This window comes from Pogona vitticeps, chromosome 4, assembly GCF_051106095.1.
Source record: "Pogona vitticeps strain Pit_001003342236 chromosome 4, PviZW2.1, whole genome shotgun sequence".
NCBI classification, from domain to species: domain Eukaryota; kingdom Metazoa; phylum Chordata; class Lepidosauria; order Squamata; family Agamidae; genus Pogona; species Pogona vitticeps.
The window spans coordinates 124,453,041-124,469,799 of NC_135786.1; the positions used below are offsets into that span (position 1 = coordinate 124,453,041).

A 16,759-nucleotide genomic window follows, 5' to 3' on the forward strand; every position below is an offset into this window, starting at 1 on the left:
AAGTTTGGCTTTCATCTTAACATGATAAGGAAAGTTTCTAAATCTTTCTGTGACAGTAGGCTCAAAAATGTGTGGGCTGAAATCTCAAAGACATGGTATGTGTGTGTATGTGAACATATAATGGAATGACCTGTACTAAACAGACTTCCAGTAGTAAGAGTGGGACCCTTTTGTGTTACAAGCAAATGAAAATAATTTACACACAATAAGCCAGCTGTTGTAGATATGCTCAGTTTCTATAACCTGTGCAGGTTGCATAAATCTGCATAGTGCAGAGCTTCTTTCTTTCTTTCTTTCTTTCTTTCTTTCTTTCTTTCTTTCTTTCTTTCTTTCTTTCTTTCTTTCTTTCTTTCTTTCTTTCTTTCTACCTTCCTTCCTTCCTTCCTTCCTTCCTTCCTTCCTTCCTTCCTTCCTTCCTTCCTTCCTTCCTTCCTTCCTTCCTTCCTTCCTTCCTTCCTTCCTTCCTTCCTTCCTTCCTCTTTTTGTGCCCAGTTCATGGTCCAAGTTGTCCTGTGAGTTGAAGAACTTTCCAGAAATGCAGCTTAAAAGCTGCAAGGAAGAGACCAAGACTGTTTAGGGCATAATGAAGATGGCATGGCCCCTATTTCACAGGAGATGAGAGAAAGGATGTGAAAGTGCAGGGATGTATTCTGGACTTAGAAGATGTGTTGGATAGGGATGTAAAGGCAGGAATGCATTCTAGGGCATAAGGGAGAAGTGTCCAAAATATCAGCTCATGGGCAAAGCCTTACTTCTTTCCCTTCTTCTCAGCTGTTCAAGAGGAAAGACAGAGAAGCAGAGAGCAGAGTGAGAATGAAACAGAGTCTACTAGCAGCCACAGTAGGACCAGTGAAGACATGCCAGTGGAGAGAATTTTAGAAGCTGAAATGGCTGTTGAACCCCAAACCGAATCTTATACTGACACTGACCACTCGGTAGGTGGCTGCTTGGGACAGAAAAGGAATGTGATGGAAAATGAGAATGATTTCTCTCCCCCCCACCCCCGCACACACCCTTGTGAGGCAAACAGCAACTGAGGGTATTCTTGCTGGGAAACTGGTGCAGTCCCCAATTTTAATACCAAAGTGGCTGCTTTCTCTTCAGAGGAACTGTCCATCCAAAAAAACTGGCCAGGTTAAGCACACTTTTGAAAAACCCCATTTAACCAAACATGTGGGTTGCAGCATCCTGATTCTGCTGAGTACAGCCATGGCTCACTCAGGGCTCGTGTGCTTTCACAAGACCTTGAACTGAACACAAAAAGAAAATAAGCCCAACCTTCTGTTGCTGCAATAAGGGGGTCTTTTTCTTTGCAGACCCCCTAACTAACATGACCAAACACACAAACACACACAAACCCTATAGATTTCCAGAAAAAAAAATACATCAACACATGTTTTGCTATTTTCATTTTTCATGTAATCTGATTGTGTGAAATGAAACAGGCCAGTTTGCAGGCTCTGTCCTGAGGCATGGGCAGCTCAGTTCGGCCTTCAGCAGCAGGCTGGGCTTTCTTGGGCTGAGCACAGAAGCCCTTTAACAGAGAGACCAGGCAGGTTGATGGGCACAGAGGCTGGAGGGTTCTGGCTGTAATCTGTATAACATTATTTTCCAAACATTATTCATGGGAGACTGAAGCCAGCACAGTGTTTTTCATTTTCATTGAGTGCAATGTGACCTTAGTCACTGTCTGGGCCTGACAGGTTGGCTACGTCTTGAGGTCTTCTTAAAATGAGGCTTGCATTTTCAGGTACTGTTTTTTTTTAATGACAAAGGAGTACAGTTGAGAGTGGCCAATTGGCTCTTTATGAAGCAGTGGTTTCTGTCTCGTGATGATCTTGAGCTATAATTCTCAGAAGCCTTAAGAAATATTACATAATAATTTATATCACATACAAAGTTATATATTGCACAGAGTTATATGCATAATATTTCCACTGTATTTATGGTGCTTTGTCTACCTAATAGAAACAAAGTTTTTAAAGGCAGCAGTAGACATGTTACCCTTTGGAAATGTTTCCTCTACATAAACTAATGAGTGAAACTCTTGTTAATGTCACTACCCAAAATTATTTTAAGCATGTATTGCTTTCAAGATCTTTTTCTGATGCTCATCCAAAAAAGATATGACCCAGGTCTCTGTGTTTCTTGGTGAATGACTTGACAGATACAGGTAGACAGTTTAAAAACCACTGTAAAAAATCTCCAAACGTGGATTTGTGGCTTGGTCTCTAGGGGCTAATATGAGGTGATGACTGTTGATTTTTACTAGCTAGTATTCCTGTTTCTCTCTTAGACCAATGATCCCGTCACCAATATATGCCATGCAGCTGACAAGCAACTTTTCACATTGGTGGAATGGGCTAAGCGGATTCCTCATTTTTCAGATCTGACATTGGAAGATCAAGTAATTCTCCTCCGTGCAGGTAATGGATTTTGGTCTCCACACTTTACCATTGTTCTAATTTATTCAGGTGCATAAGGGCAGTTTAAATGAAGAGCTTAAAGCACTGATCAGAGCACTCAGAGAGTTCAACTCTGGCTGTTCTGTCAGCTTGCTATTCCAAACTACAGGTGAAAGACTGCATATTTAACTATCCCCTTATTTAAAAACAACAGCAGCAGCAACAACAGGGCTCAGTCCAAATGGTGATATTGTGGTTTCTGTAAACCTTTGCCTCTCACGAAACACAGCTTCTTGTGTTGGTAGATGGGACTGCAAAATGTAAAGGAAATACTCATTAAGAATAAAGGCAAAAGCACTGCTTTAACTTTGTCTTGGTTTTATAATGTCATTTAACAGCCAGATTCAGTTTGCTACATGGCATCATCAGAGAGCCTGACTAGTGTGAGCACATTGCTTCCTGCCTTTTCCATGAAATATCTTCTGTTCAGGGATTGATTAATGTTGGCTGATGTAAGGACACCAACCAAAATTTTATAGTGACAAGACTCTCCCCCAGCAGATGGAGTCTTCCATCAGAGTGCATGTCCAGTCCACAATGTACAATGAGATCAGGAAGAGTTCTGTTGTCCTCTGCAGGATAGGAAAGATTGTTCTTGGACTGGAGACCGATTCCAGGCCCTCTTTCCTGCTCAGAGATGAAGAAGGAGGAAGAGCTAGGGATAATCTATGGTGCAGTTTCACTGGGTGCCTTTAGAGAAAGCACAACCAGGTATATCCTCAGTCTTATGGGGCTCATCATGATTGCACGGCATGGTGATGTATCAAATAGCAAAATCTGACACCATGAAGCATTTAATGAATCACCTGAGGAGACCATGTATCTAACTGAATTTGGTCGTACAATTTCATAATATTCTGATCTTATCATGATCACATGGCAAGCAAGGTTCCCAAGCTAATGAACGCATCAAGCAAATTTTACAGCCGTGCCTTGCTCTGTCATTTCTTCAAAATGGCACTGAAGTGGCTGCTGCAAGAAACAAAGTACAGTAGTAAATTGTTGCAAAAAGATGAATGTTTGGTGAATTTTTTGGAGATCATCTTGGGCCATCTCCCAATCCTTCCTTCAGCCCTACAAAAAACAAATCAACAACAACAAAACCCAGTTATCCAGTACTTGTGTAATAAATATGCTAAGTCAAGAGCCAGACCAGTTTCTGATGTTTGGTAACTATGAACAAAGTCCCATCCCCATATTACTTAGGGTTTTAACTCCCCACAACAGGTTCTGTGTACTTTGAATGCCATATGTTAGGTATAAGTTTAGAAAGTGATATTTTTTTCTCCCTAGAATGGGGATGGAAGTGACAAATTTCTGCTAAATTTCTTCCTGTTTGAGCAGTTAAAGGCAATGATAATCTTTATGTGGATCATGACTGCAGTTAACTGGATGGAACTCTACCTATACTGAAGAAGATGCATATCTTTCCGTGAGGAGAAGTAGATAGAAAGAGGAGGTACTAAAATTTGCCCAATTAAAAACACTTCTGTATAGGCAGGCCTTCCCAACAGCTAACCCCTGACAATCTTTTTCTTTCTATATTCTTTTGACCTTTATCTTTGTTTATTTATAATGCTTTTAGAATTTACTGTTGTCGGTTTGTAAGCTGCCTAGAGTGGTCGAATAAGACCAGATAGGCGGGATAGAAATGAAATGAAATAAATAAATAAATAAATAAAGATGGGCCAAATTCTATCACTAGACAAATCTCTACTTAACATGAAGAATAAAGAGGGAGAATCATTCCAAACCCACTTTGTTCAATTTTTGGGACTTCAGGAGCGCTTAGTAGATACAGGACAAATTCAAGTGATACTCAGGAAAAAAAAAAGCAGCTTTCCTGGGATCATTTCCAAAATCCCAGAATTGTTTGTTTCTATCACTGAAGCAAGGGAATATAACAGAGTTTCCATTTCAGTTCAGAGGCATTTAAATATTTGTTTGGAATTATGAATGAATGAATGAATGAATGAATGAATGAATGAATGAATGAATGAATGAATGAATGAATGAATTAATGAGCTTTATTATGGCCACTGACTAGCAGATATATCCAGATGTGACTGTAACACAAAAATACAATGAAACATACATAAGGTAGCTATATGATATCACATGTACACAATCTGTTACAATGTAACTTAATTAGATGGATCTTCCTTAGTTTCATTGCACTGAGGAGTTCAGTAAATAAATTCAGTAAACTCTGTAACACCTCCAGTCTCATTGTCTTAAGTAGTGTATCATATAGAATATAGGGTGGCCAGTACACATTATTACTAAAGCATTACTAAACATCTAGCTTTGCCTTGATAGGTGCAAGGAGGAAACAGCAACACTTCATTGCTGCTCCACAGAAATTTGCCACTGCTATGGTTATATCAGACTACTTGTCTGAGAGTAAGAGCACAGCATAAAGTTCTCTGGACGTCCCTTGAAATTGTTGGAATGTTGGCTGGAGGAGATCCCTCTGAGTGTCTCGATAAAAAGAGCACTTTCAGAGGACATGATCAACACTTTCAATCTCCACCTCATTGCAAGGACATACACGATTAACAACTGGCAACCCTTGATATCTGTCTTCCAGTAGTCTGGATGGAGGTACATTAAACCTAGCTAGCGTAAAAGCTTTCCTAAATTTGGGGATTGTTATTTTGGATAGGTAATCAGGCACTTTAGAACTGTTCCTAAATATGCTAAGTTTATTCTGTACTGCTAAATGTTCTTGAAGCTCAACATTCAAGGTTTTTTATGCACATAGAATAACATAAAGGTGAACATGTGCTACTTGCTAATGACTGAGAATTAAAAATAGAAGGAGCTGGCAAAAGAAATTTCATAGAATCATAGAATAGTGAAGTTGGAAGGGGTCTATCAGGCCATCGAGTCCAAACCCCTGCTCGATGCAGGAATACAAGTTAAAGAATTTCTGCCAGGTGGTTGGCTAAGTTTCTCTTGAATGCCTCCAGTGTTGGAGCACTCACCACCTGTCAAAGTAACTGGTTCCACTGTCTTACTGCTCTAACAGTTAGGAAGTTTTTTCCTGACATTCAATCGAAATCTGGCTTCCTGTAACTTGAGCCCATTGTTGCGTGTCCTGCACTCTGGGATGATCGAGAACAGATCCTGCCCCTCCTCTGTATGACAGCCTTTCAAGTATTTGAAAAGTGTTATCATATCACCCCTCTGTCTTCTTTTCTCAAGGCTAAACATGTCCAATTTTCAGTTTTTCCTCATAGAGCTTGGTTTCGAGAGCCCTAATAATCCTTGTTTCCCTCCTCTGAACATGTTCCAGTTTGTCAGCATCCTTCTTGAAGTGTGGTGTCCAGAACTGGACATAATACTGTGGGAAAATTGTATGCCAAGGTGAGGCCTAACCAGTGCTGAATAGAGGGGAACTGGCACCTTATGGGATTTGGAAAATATACTTCTGTTAATGTAGCCTAAGATAGCATTTGCCCTTTTTTGTAGCCACATCACATTGCTGACTCATATTCAGCTTGTGATCTACGACAATTCCAAGATCCTTCTCACTTGTAGTATTGCTGAGCCAGGTATCTCCCATCTTATGAATGCATTTAGTTTCTTTTTCCAAAATGCAGTAGTTTAGACTTATCCCTGCTGAATTTCATTCTGTTGTTTTCAGCCCAGTGCTTCAGCCTATCAAGATCATTTTTAATTTTGTTTCTGTCTTCTTGGGTATTAGCTATTCCACCCAATTTTGTGTCATCTGCAAATTCGACAAGCATTCTCTACACTCCCTCATCCAAGTCATTAATAAAAATGTTGAAGAGCACTGGGCCCAGGACTTAGCCTTGGGGTACCCCAATTGTTACCTACTCCCAGTTGGAGGAGGAGCCATTAATCATCACTCTCTGAGTATGATTCGGTAGCCAATTGTGTATCCACCTGACCACTTCTACGTTTATCTTATTTGATTATCTGATCTTTGTGGCTCACCACAATGTCAGACCCCTAGAGGGCACTTGACTTCCTCTGGAGTCCTATAGAGATTTTTAGACCCCTTAGGCAAAGAACAGAGGCAATAGTTTGTCATAGCTGGTATATTATCACTATAGAAAGTTAATCCCATAATGAAACCAGACAATCATTGACAAGCATTTCAAAATTCCTCTGGGTATCTAAGTATAAGTATTTTCTTTGTTTCAATAATTCTAGTCAATTACAAAGCTTGTTAATTTTCTATAAGCCATTTATTTATATATAGTGCTTCTAGGTTTCATGTTTCAAAAATAGGACGACCAAAATATATTGAAGACAGTATGTCTTGAGAAAACTGTAGGCACATAAAAATATATGAAAACTGAACTTAAACTTTAGGCAAATACTTAAGTCAGGAAATACAGGATCAATAATACAATACAATATCTAAAATAATGATTTAAATTACATTCTTAAACATATAGGAGCTTATCTTATACTGGCAGAGAATACATCTTTAGAATATATCAGGTTTTAAGAATAAAATTATAAAAACAAAAAGCATTGTTTGGGTCTAAGCATGTTAACACAGAGAGAAAAATATTTCTAAACAGAGCTCACCCATTCTGTTACAGTGCTGTATAGGTGAAATGAATGTGTTTTTTTTCCTGGAGCCACTTTATCTTTCTCCTTGGATAAGATGTTTCTCATAGCTGCTACTTGCTGATTAAGGGTGTGAGAAATCATTGATTATTTATAGTTTATGTTTTCTTTATCTAACTTGCTGTTGTTTGTCTTTGTCACTTACTAGTGTCCAAAACAGATTTAAAGTGTTTCAAAAATACTCCGTTGTTAATTTTCCTCTGGCAGATCTGGTCTAATCTATATCTGAGAGAGGGAGAGAAAGAAAGACACCCACACCTACAAAGCAGTAAAGCTAAGAGTCCTGTTTATGAGTATTGTTCTGTGCAGAACAGGAGGTTGTAAGGAATGACTTCCGAATCATGTGCCTCTTTGATTGTCACATCCAAGGCATCTTTATTGAGTCACTGAAAACTCCCTTCTTTGCAGGTGTTTGTTTCATCCCTGGAACCATTTGTTAATTGTTTATCTCCAGTGTCACCCTTACTTTTTGGCCTTAGTTCAGGAATGTCTAGTCATTCATCAGATGGGTCCCGGAGGCACACTTGGTATTGTGAGCATCAACATTTTCAGCAGTGGTTAGATATTTGCAATATACATGCATGTATTGGGATGCTGTGAGAATGGGTTGGGTTATGGGATACTGACTTTTCCTAGGAATTCATCTATGTAAACATGCTTTTTTGTTGTTGTTGTTTAGTTGTTAAGTTGTGTCCGACTCTTCATGACCCAATGGACCAGAGCACGCCAGACCCTCCTGTCTTCCACTGCCTCCCGGAGTTGGGTCAAATTCATGTTGGTAGCTTCAATGGCATTGTCCAACCATCTTGTCCTCTGCCATCCCCTTCTCCTCTTGCCCTCACAAGAGTCTTCTCTTCTCATGAGATGGCCAAAGTATTGGAGCCTCAGCTTCAGGATTTGTCCTTCCAGTGAGCACTCAGGGTTGATTTCCTTGAAAATGGATACGTTTGTTCTCCTTGCAATCCAGGGGACTCTCAAGAGTCTCCTCCAGCAGCACAATTAAAAAGCATCAATTCTTCGGTGGTCAGCTTTCTTTATGGTCCAGCTCTCACGCCCATACGTCACTACTGGAAAAACGACAGCTTTGACGATGTGGATTTTTGTCAGCGAGGTGATGTCTCTGCTTTTTAAGATGCTGTCTGGGTTTCTCATTACTTTTCTCCAAAGAAGCAGGAATCTTTTAATTTTGTGGCTGCTGTCCCCATCTGCAGTGATCATCGAGCCCAAGAAGGTAAAATCTGTCACTGCCTCCATATGTTCCCCTTCTATGTGCCAGGAGGTGATGCGCCCAGTGGCCATGATTTTAGTTTTTTTGATGTTGGGTTTCAGACCATTTTTTGCGCTCTCCTTTTTCACCCCCATTAAGAGGTTCTTTAATTCTTCCTTATTTTCTGCCATCAGAGTGATATTATCTGCACATCTGAGGTTGTTGATATTTCTTGTGGCAATCTTAATTCCAGTTTGGGATTCCTGCAGCCCGGCCTTTCGCATGATGTATTCTGCATATAAGTTAAATAAGCAGGGAGAGAATATACAGCCTTGTCGTACTCCTTTCCCAATTTTGAACCAATCAGTTGGTCCATATCCAGTTCTAACTGTTGCTTCCTGTCCCACATATAAGTTTCTCAGGAGATAGAGAAGGTGGTCAGGCACTCCCATTTCTTTAAGGACTTGCCATAGTTTGCTGTGGTCCACATAGTCAAAGGCTTTTGCATAGTCAATGAAGCAGAAGCAGATGTTTTTCTGGAATTTTCTGGCTTTCTCCATAATCCAGCGCCTGTTAGCAATTTGGTCTCTAGTTCCTCTGCCCCTTCGAAATCCAGCTTGTACTTCTGGGAGTTCTCTGTCAACATACTGCTGAAGCCTACCTTGGAGGAGTTTGAGCATAACCTTGCTAGTGTGTGTAATGAGTACAATTGTACAGTATTTGGAGCATTCTTTGGCACTGCCTTTCTTTGGGATTGGGATGTAGACTGATCTTTTCCAATCTTCTGGCCACTCTTGAGTTTTTCAAACTTGCTGGCATATTGAGTGTAGCATCTTAACAGCGTCATCTTTTAAGATTTTAAATAGTACAACCGGAATGCCATCACCTCCACTGGCCTTGTTGTTAGCCAAGCTTTCTAAGGCCCACTTGACTAAGGCCCACTCTCCAGGATGTCTGGCTCAAGGTCAGCAGCTACACTAGCTTTTATGACTCTTTTGTTGACTGTGAGGGCTACTCCATTTCTTCTACAGGATTCTTGCCCACAATAGTAGATATGGTAAATTGTCTGAATTGAATTCACCCATTCCCGTCCATTTTAGTTCACTGATGCCCAGGATGTCAATGTTTATTCTTGCCATCTCCTGTTTCACTACAGCCAGCTTACCAAGGTTCATAGATATCACATTCCAGGTTCCTATGCAGTATTTTTCTTTGCAGCATCAGACTTTCCTTTCACTTTTAGGTGCGTCTGCAGCTGAACGTCTTTTCAGCTTTGGCCCAACCACTTCATTAGCTCAGGAGCTACTTGTCCTCTGCTCTTCCCCAGTAGTATGTTGGATGCCTTCCAACCTGAGGGGCTCATCTTCCAGTGTCATATTATTTAGCCTTTTGTTTTTGTCCATGGAGTTTTCTTGGCAAAGATACTGGAGTGGCTTGCCAGTTCCTGCTACCGGTGGATCAAGTTTAGTCAGAGCTCTCCAATATGACCTGTCTGTCTTGGGTGTCCCTGCATGGCATAGCCCATAGCTTCTCTGAATTACTCAAGTCCCTTCATCATGACAAGGCAGCAATCCATGAAGAGGAAACATGCTTACATCACCCTTTTCAAAACAACTCTTTCCAGATGTCATGTGTTTAATGTTTTCATATCAAAGCAAAACAGGCAGTTGCCAAAGAACTGCTATTCTTTCAATAACTTTGCTCTGCTAGAATTGTTTCATTGTTTTAAAACACATGTAGTAAACAATATTTTCATGCAACAAATTTAGAAATACTATTAGGTAAGTTTTTAGGGCAAGTTTCTACACACCCCATAACTGTTGTAATACTCTTTAAAAGACAAGGGATCAAATCTTGACAGTTGGACAGGTTTTTTTAAAGTGCTCCATTCAGAAATATCTGTGTCCTTCTTTCATCTTTTCTTTTAGGTTGGAATGAGCTGCTGATTGCTTCTTTTTCCCACCGCTCTGTCTCAGTGCAGGATGGTATCTTGTTGGCCACTGGCTTACATGTGCATCGGAACAGTGCGCACAGTGCCGGGGTGGGCTCCATTTTTGACAGGCATGTGGTTTTTAAAATTTTTGTTTTAGATATTGTCATTCTTTTCCAGATATGATTTGAGTTTTAGAATAATATTGGAATTTGCAATGAACAACTAGAACAGGGAAATTTAGGAAACATTAGGAAACCTGTGGAAATTGTGATGTTTTCCCGGAGGTTGTTTCTGTTGGAGGAATAATGGGTGGACTTTCTCTAACATAAATCTGTCCTTTCAAGATAGCTTTCCATTTTCGAAAAACACATTAGTGTTCATCTACATGTATTCAAACTTTTTATCAAAATGATTGACATCTAGCACTAAACAGTTGGTTCCTAACCTGTACATGATATGATAGGATATGATACACGTTGTGTTACATTATGCTGCACTACACTTTGTTATGTTATCACATTATTCTATTGAAGAAAGATATTCATAAAATTATACAATCATTAGTTTCCCACTTGAAAGACCCAGATAAATTTTCAGTTGACTTTTACAGTCATGGCCAAAAATATTGGCACCCTTGCAATTCTGTCAGAAAATGCTTTTGGTACTCACATGTTCATTTCTTTGGTTTGCATTGGAACAACACAAAAAATAGAGAAGAAAAGTCAAATCTGATACAATCCCACACAGAAACCCCAAAATACACTGGCCAAAATTATTGGCATTCTATCTAAATTGTAAGAAATAATTGCTTTTCAAGCATGTGATGCTCCTTTAATTTGTATTTAGACACACCTGTCGCAAGTAAGAGATGTGGGCAATACAGTAATCACACTTGCAACCAGTTAAGATGGAGAAAAGTTGATTCAACCTTTGTGTTGTGTGTGACACTGAGCATGGAGAAAAGAATGAAATGTAAAAAGTTGTCTGTGGATTTAAGAGAAAAAATTATGGAAAAACATTGAAAATCTCAAGGCTACAAGTCCATCTCCAGAGATATTAATGCTCCTGTGTCCACTGTGCAGCCCATGGGACTGTTGCTAACCTCCCTGGACATGGACAGAAGAGCAAAATTACTGAAGAATTACAACGAAGGGTTGTTTGAATGGTGGATACCGAACCCAGATTAACTTCCAAACAAATTCAAGCTGATCTGCAGTCACAGAGTACAACAGTGTCAGCTTGCACTATCCATCACTATCTGAATGAAAAGGGACACTATGGAAGGAGGCCCAGGAGGACACCACTGCTGACACAAAGGCATAAAAAAGCATGACTGAAATATACCAAAACTTTTGTGACAAAACCACAATCCTTCTGGGAGAATGTACTGTGGACAGATGAGACAAAAGTGGAGCTTTTTGGGCAAGGTCATCATAGAAAAGGAAACGAGGCATTCAAAGAAAAGAACATAGTCCTTACAGTCAAACATGGTGGAGGTTCAAAGATGTTTTGGGGTTGCTTTACTGCTTCTGGCACTGGATGCCTTGACTATGTGAACGATATCATGAAATCTGATGATTTGCAAAGAATTTTGGGGCACAACATAGTGGCCAGTGTCAGAAAGCTGCGTCTTCACCAGAGGTCATGGGTCTTCCAGCAGGACAATGACCCGAAACACAGTTCAAAAAGCACTCAGAAATGGTTACAAACAAAGTGCTGGAGAGTTCTGAAATGGCCAGCAATGAGTCCAGATCTGAATCCCATAGAACAGGGGTCATCAGCCCTCAGTCCGCCGCCCAGTGTTGGTCCGTGGGCTTGCCAGAAGTGGGCTGTGGATACGGATCTCTGGCCCCAGTACATGACACGCCCCCCTCCCCCGAGCATGGAGTTTGCTTCAGCCAGTCCGCAGCCCAAAAGGTTTGGGGACTGCTGCCATAGAACACCTGTGCAGAGATCTCAAAAGAGCAGTTGGGAGAAGGCATCCTTTGAATCTGAAGGCCCTGGAGCAGTTTGCAAAAGAAGAGTGGTCCAAAATTCCAGTAGAGAGGTTTAAGAAACTCATTCATGGTTATAGGAAGCGACTGATTTCAGTTATTTTTTTTCCATAGAGAGTGCTACCAAATATTAAGTGAAGAGTGCCAATAATTTTGGCCAGTGCATTTTTGGGGTTTCTGTGTGGGATTGTATCAGATTTCACTTTTCTTCTCTATTTTTTTGGTGTTGTTTCAATGCAAATCAAAGAAATGAACATGTGAGTACCAAAATATTTGCAACTGCATCAATTTTCTGAGAGAAGGGTTGCATTTTCTGACAGAATTGCAAGGGTGCCAATATTTTTGGCTATGAATGTAATACTGTTTGGGATACTGCACTTTTTCTGACTATTCCTTGCACTGTGTTGCATTCACATCAGTGGGTATGGACACAGAGTTTTTGAGTGGAGAAGAAGGTCAGCTGTATGGCTATTGGAAGCCCAGTGCACTTTGCAGTGAGTACTGCAAAAATATCCTGTCTTTTTAAATCAATATTTATTATGTTCTTACGATGTTTTTCTTGATTATAGTATAAATACTGTATTGTTCAAAAGACTGTTCTAGCTGTTTTCTTCCATAATGCCTTAACAATTAGCATTATAGCAATAGAAGACTATTTCATTCATATTTTAATTTGAACAAGAACAGCTGGACAAACATTTTAGATTTGTGTGAAAAACTAAACTAAGTAATAAAGTGGTTCCCCCTTGAATGGAGAATGTGTGCTGAGGTGTGATGCGTTCACCAAACTGAAAATCCACTCTTCAAAAAGTTAAGCAGGTAGCGCCATGGGCATCTGTATGTGTGCAGATTGCACCACTCTTCTATTCTTCTGAGAAAAGTCAGACTTTTCTGCAGTCTGAGAAAAGATGGATCAACCATGAGGACATTGTTGGAGAATGTCATCATGTGAATGCCTCTTAAGAAATGAGTGAAGAAAGCTATTTAATCCTAACTACATAGTGTAGAAACACCCCAGATACCCTATTGAGTGCTGCCACCTAGCCCTTGAGTTTCTGATTCCTCTCCTCTTCCTTGCTGCAGGGTTCTCACTGAGCTGGTATCCAAAATGAAAGACATGCAGATGGACAAATCTGAGCTGGGCTGCCTACGAGCCATTGTGCTGTTCAATCCAGGTAAGTATTGATGCCTTGGAAAGCTGGCATCTTCAGTTAACCATCCTTAACACTTCTCAGTCCAAGGCCCACACAGCCATTTAGTAATAAAGCCATTTGTTTGGAGTAGAGTAGCAGGAGGCCTCATTAAGAGCCATCTTCTTACTGCTCCTTTATATAGTAGACTGTTGATAGCTAGCTTCTGGCAGCCCTGTTCCCTTATCTGTCTGCCCTTGTCGGCACATTTCCAGGTTAGCACTAAAGGCAGTTGCAGAAAGGTAAGCATATACAATGTGGGTCAGAGGGAGGACCAGTCGGGCAATGCTTGGGAGGGGCTAATGGGACAGCAGTAGGCCTGGCAGGAAAGAATGAAGCTGAATGGGATGGATTGGCTTTTGTGATGTACATAGGGAAATGGCCCTAGGATCCAGTCCAGTATTGACCATGCTTGCTACATGTCTGTAATGACTGGATGGTCATTTGTTTTGTCAGACTATTTAAATAATGTACTCTTTCAATCCCTCTGATAATATGTGTTCTGCTAAAATAGCTCCAGAACTGTTATCTGTAAGTATATTACCACCATCCTGTCCATAAGATTCTGCAAGCACAAGCCGAGATTGGGAAATTAAGTTCTTCCCCCCCACCCCTTGCTTTCATCACATCAGATGCCAAGGGCCTGTCCAGTCCTACAGAGGTAGAATCACTGCGTGAGAAAGTTTATGCTGCTCTAGAGGCATATACCAAACAGAAGTATCCTGAACAACCTGGAAGGTAAACAGAAATTGGTTCAACCTCAGTTAGTATGTCTAATTGGTGTTAGGAATTCTAGAACATCCTTGACGATAATGCGACTGCCATGGATACATAAGCAGTCCCTCCAAAGCAAAAAGGACTGAAGGTAATGTGAAAAAAAGTTTGGTGGCAAATTTGCATATGCTGATGTAAACTAATATATAAACTAATATATGCAAATATCACAGTCAGACTCACCTTTGGACACAGCACTGAGATAAAGATAGGATATAAATCAAATACTGTAAATATTTAAGAGCTCTCTGAAATGCCCTGTACTTTGTGCTTTCTCCAGCTTATTGAAAACAAAATATATCTAGAAAGTGGGTAAACAGAAGGCACTGTAGTCTTGTTCAGAGGAATGTTCTGAACAGTGCTTTCAGAGTGTCCACTCCTGGGACTGACCGCACATTTGAAGTTCATTGAGAATTGGTATTTTTATAAAATGACTTGGCTTCCAAACCGTGGTTCCTAAACATTGAGAGACAGCTGATTAGATACATTTACCGATCAAAGCCTTCACTTTCTCTGCTCTGACAGGGAAATTGACTAGAGGTAAGGGTGGCCACTTACACATCACCAAAAAAGAAAAGAACACATAGCCATATGTGGGGTAGTTATTGGAGTAATGAACAAACAGTATTTATATTTCACATTCAGAAATCCATCTTCAATATCAAATTATAATATTTGTCTATTTATTGTATTTGTGAGCTGGAATTTTTAGCACATATACATTACTGAAACAGCGACGTCCACATTGGCTTGGGCATGTCATGATAATGGTTGATGGTCAGATTCCAAAAGATCTCCTGTATGGTGAATTAGTGCAGAGAAATCGCCCCAGAGGGAGACCACAGTTGCAATACAAGGACATCTGCAAGCGGGATCGGAAAGCCTCAGGAATGGATCTCAACAAATGGGAAACCCTGACATCTGAGCATGCAGCCTGAAGGCAAGCGGTGCATCATGGCCTCTCCCAATTTGAAAATACCCTTGTCCAGCAGGCTGAGGCAAAGAGGAAGTCACAAAAGTAGCAAAATCAGGGAGCTGGAAAGAGGACAGACTGTATTTGTCTTCAGTGTGGAAGGGATTGTCACTCTCGAATTGGCCTCCTCAGCCACACTAGATGCTGTTCCAAGTCCTCCATACAGAGCACGTTACCATAGTCTCTCGAGAATGAAGGATGCCTAATGCAATGTTCCATACTGGCAAATACTGGGACACCATGGCTACATTTCTAGAAAAGAAAATGGAGAAGCTGGGCTACCGAGTGTTGCAAGGAACTGAAGATGTGGACTTCTGCAGAGGGAAACCAAAATCTAAGATTGCCTCAAACCTCCTGCCCAGCTTTCTTTACAGTTCTGCAGACTGCAGGTCATTTTTCCAACACATAGGTTGTGCATTTCTGCCATCTGGTGGCCAGTATGCAAAATTTTCCAAATGGAAATTAGACATATTTTCTTTATTTACCTCTACCCCCCTTCACTCCCTATTCCTTTCAAAATGGCAACATTTGGGTGATCTTGGTTCAAACTGAGCAGGAATTGGGCAAAGGGAAAAAGTAGGCTGGCCATACTTTAAAGATGATAGTATATGTTCTAACCTGCGTCTAGGATGGCGCAAGATGTTTTAAACACTTAGGACCTGATAAAATGAGGAAAATCTGGTAGTATGCAACAGGAGAGGATAAGGCGCTTGTCAGAAAACTCACAGAAAGGACGAGTGTTATATCTCCTCTAAAACTCCATTTAAAGCAGGATAGCTCTGGACTTTCTTTATGTCCTTTGACATTCCATAATGTCAGAGGACCTGACGTCGAAGGCTGGCTCATCACCACATGCCCTTGCTTCATGGTGCCGCTACATAGTTTGATACACAGACTGTAACTAGAAATAGGATTTAGTAGTTGAAATTTTGGAGGTGATGAAGTATGTGGGTCCCAGGCTGTGAAAGGCCTTTAAAGTGAAGCCAGGCACTTCGTAATAGACCAGAAAGCTGGAAACCAGAGCACATGTTGATAAAGTTGTTGAAATATGTTCATGAATGTTCAGGATCTGTCAGGAGGTGGATTTCAACACAAGCTTCTGGTTCATTGTTTAGGAACAGTCCAGTGCAGGGATGAGCAACTTTTAGTGTTCCGTGTGCTCTTGGATTCCCAACTGTCTTCTACCCTTGTTGTTGTTGTTTTGTCCCATCATTTCTGACTCATGGCGACTCTTCACAGGTCCATTTGGTAGGGACACAAGAGAGACCTTCTCTTTCTCAAATAAGGCTAATGCTATTTTGGGATGTCTTAACAGAAGTATAGTCTCCAAATTCCTTGACATATTAGTTACCCTTTAATGGTTAGGCCTAATCTTTATTGTGTCCAGTTCTGGATGCCACACTTCAAGAAGGATGATGGCAAATTGGATCAAGTTCAGAGGAGGGCAACAAGGATGATCAGGGGGCTGGAAACCAAGTCTTATGAGGAAAGGCTGAACAAATTGGGCATGTTTAGCATTAAGAAAAGAGGACTGAGGGAAGATAAGATAGCATTTTTCAAATACTTGAAATATAGTCACAGAGAGGAGGGTACAGTGGTGCCTCGCTTAACGATT

The 16,759-nt window shown here is 40.6% G+C and overlaps 1 protein-coding gene across 1 annotated transcript in view; it reads left to right on the forward strand.

Moving 5' to 3' along the window:
* The window catches only part of RXRG (retinoid X receptor gamma), a 47,103-nt gene that overhangs the window by 26,169 nt on the left and 4,175 nt on the right, over window positions 1-16,759 (forward strand). Inside the window, exons 5-9 of the mRNA XM_020814814.3 lie at window positions 772-935; window positions 2,297-2,426; window positions 10,209-10,341; window positions 13,291-13,382; window positions 14,030-14,135. Of these exons, the coding sequence (XP_020670473.3) occupies window positions 772-935; window positions 2,297-2,426; window positions 10,209-10,341; window positions 13,291-13,382; window positions 14,030-14,135 (625 nt within the window). The remainder of the gene's footprint in view (window positions 1-771; window positions 936-2,296; window positions 2,427-10,208; window positions 10,342-13,290; window positions 13,383-14,029; window positions 14,136-16,759) is intronic.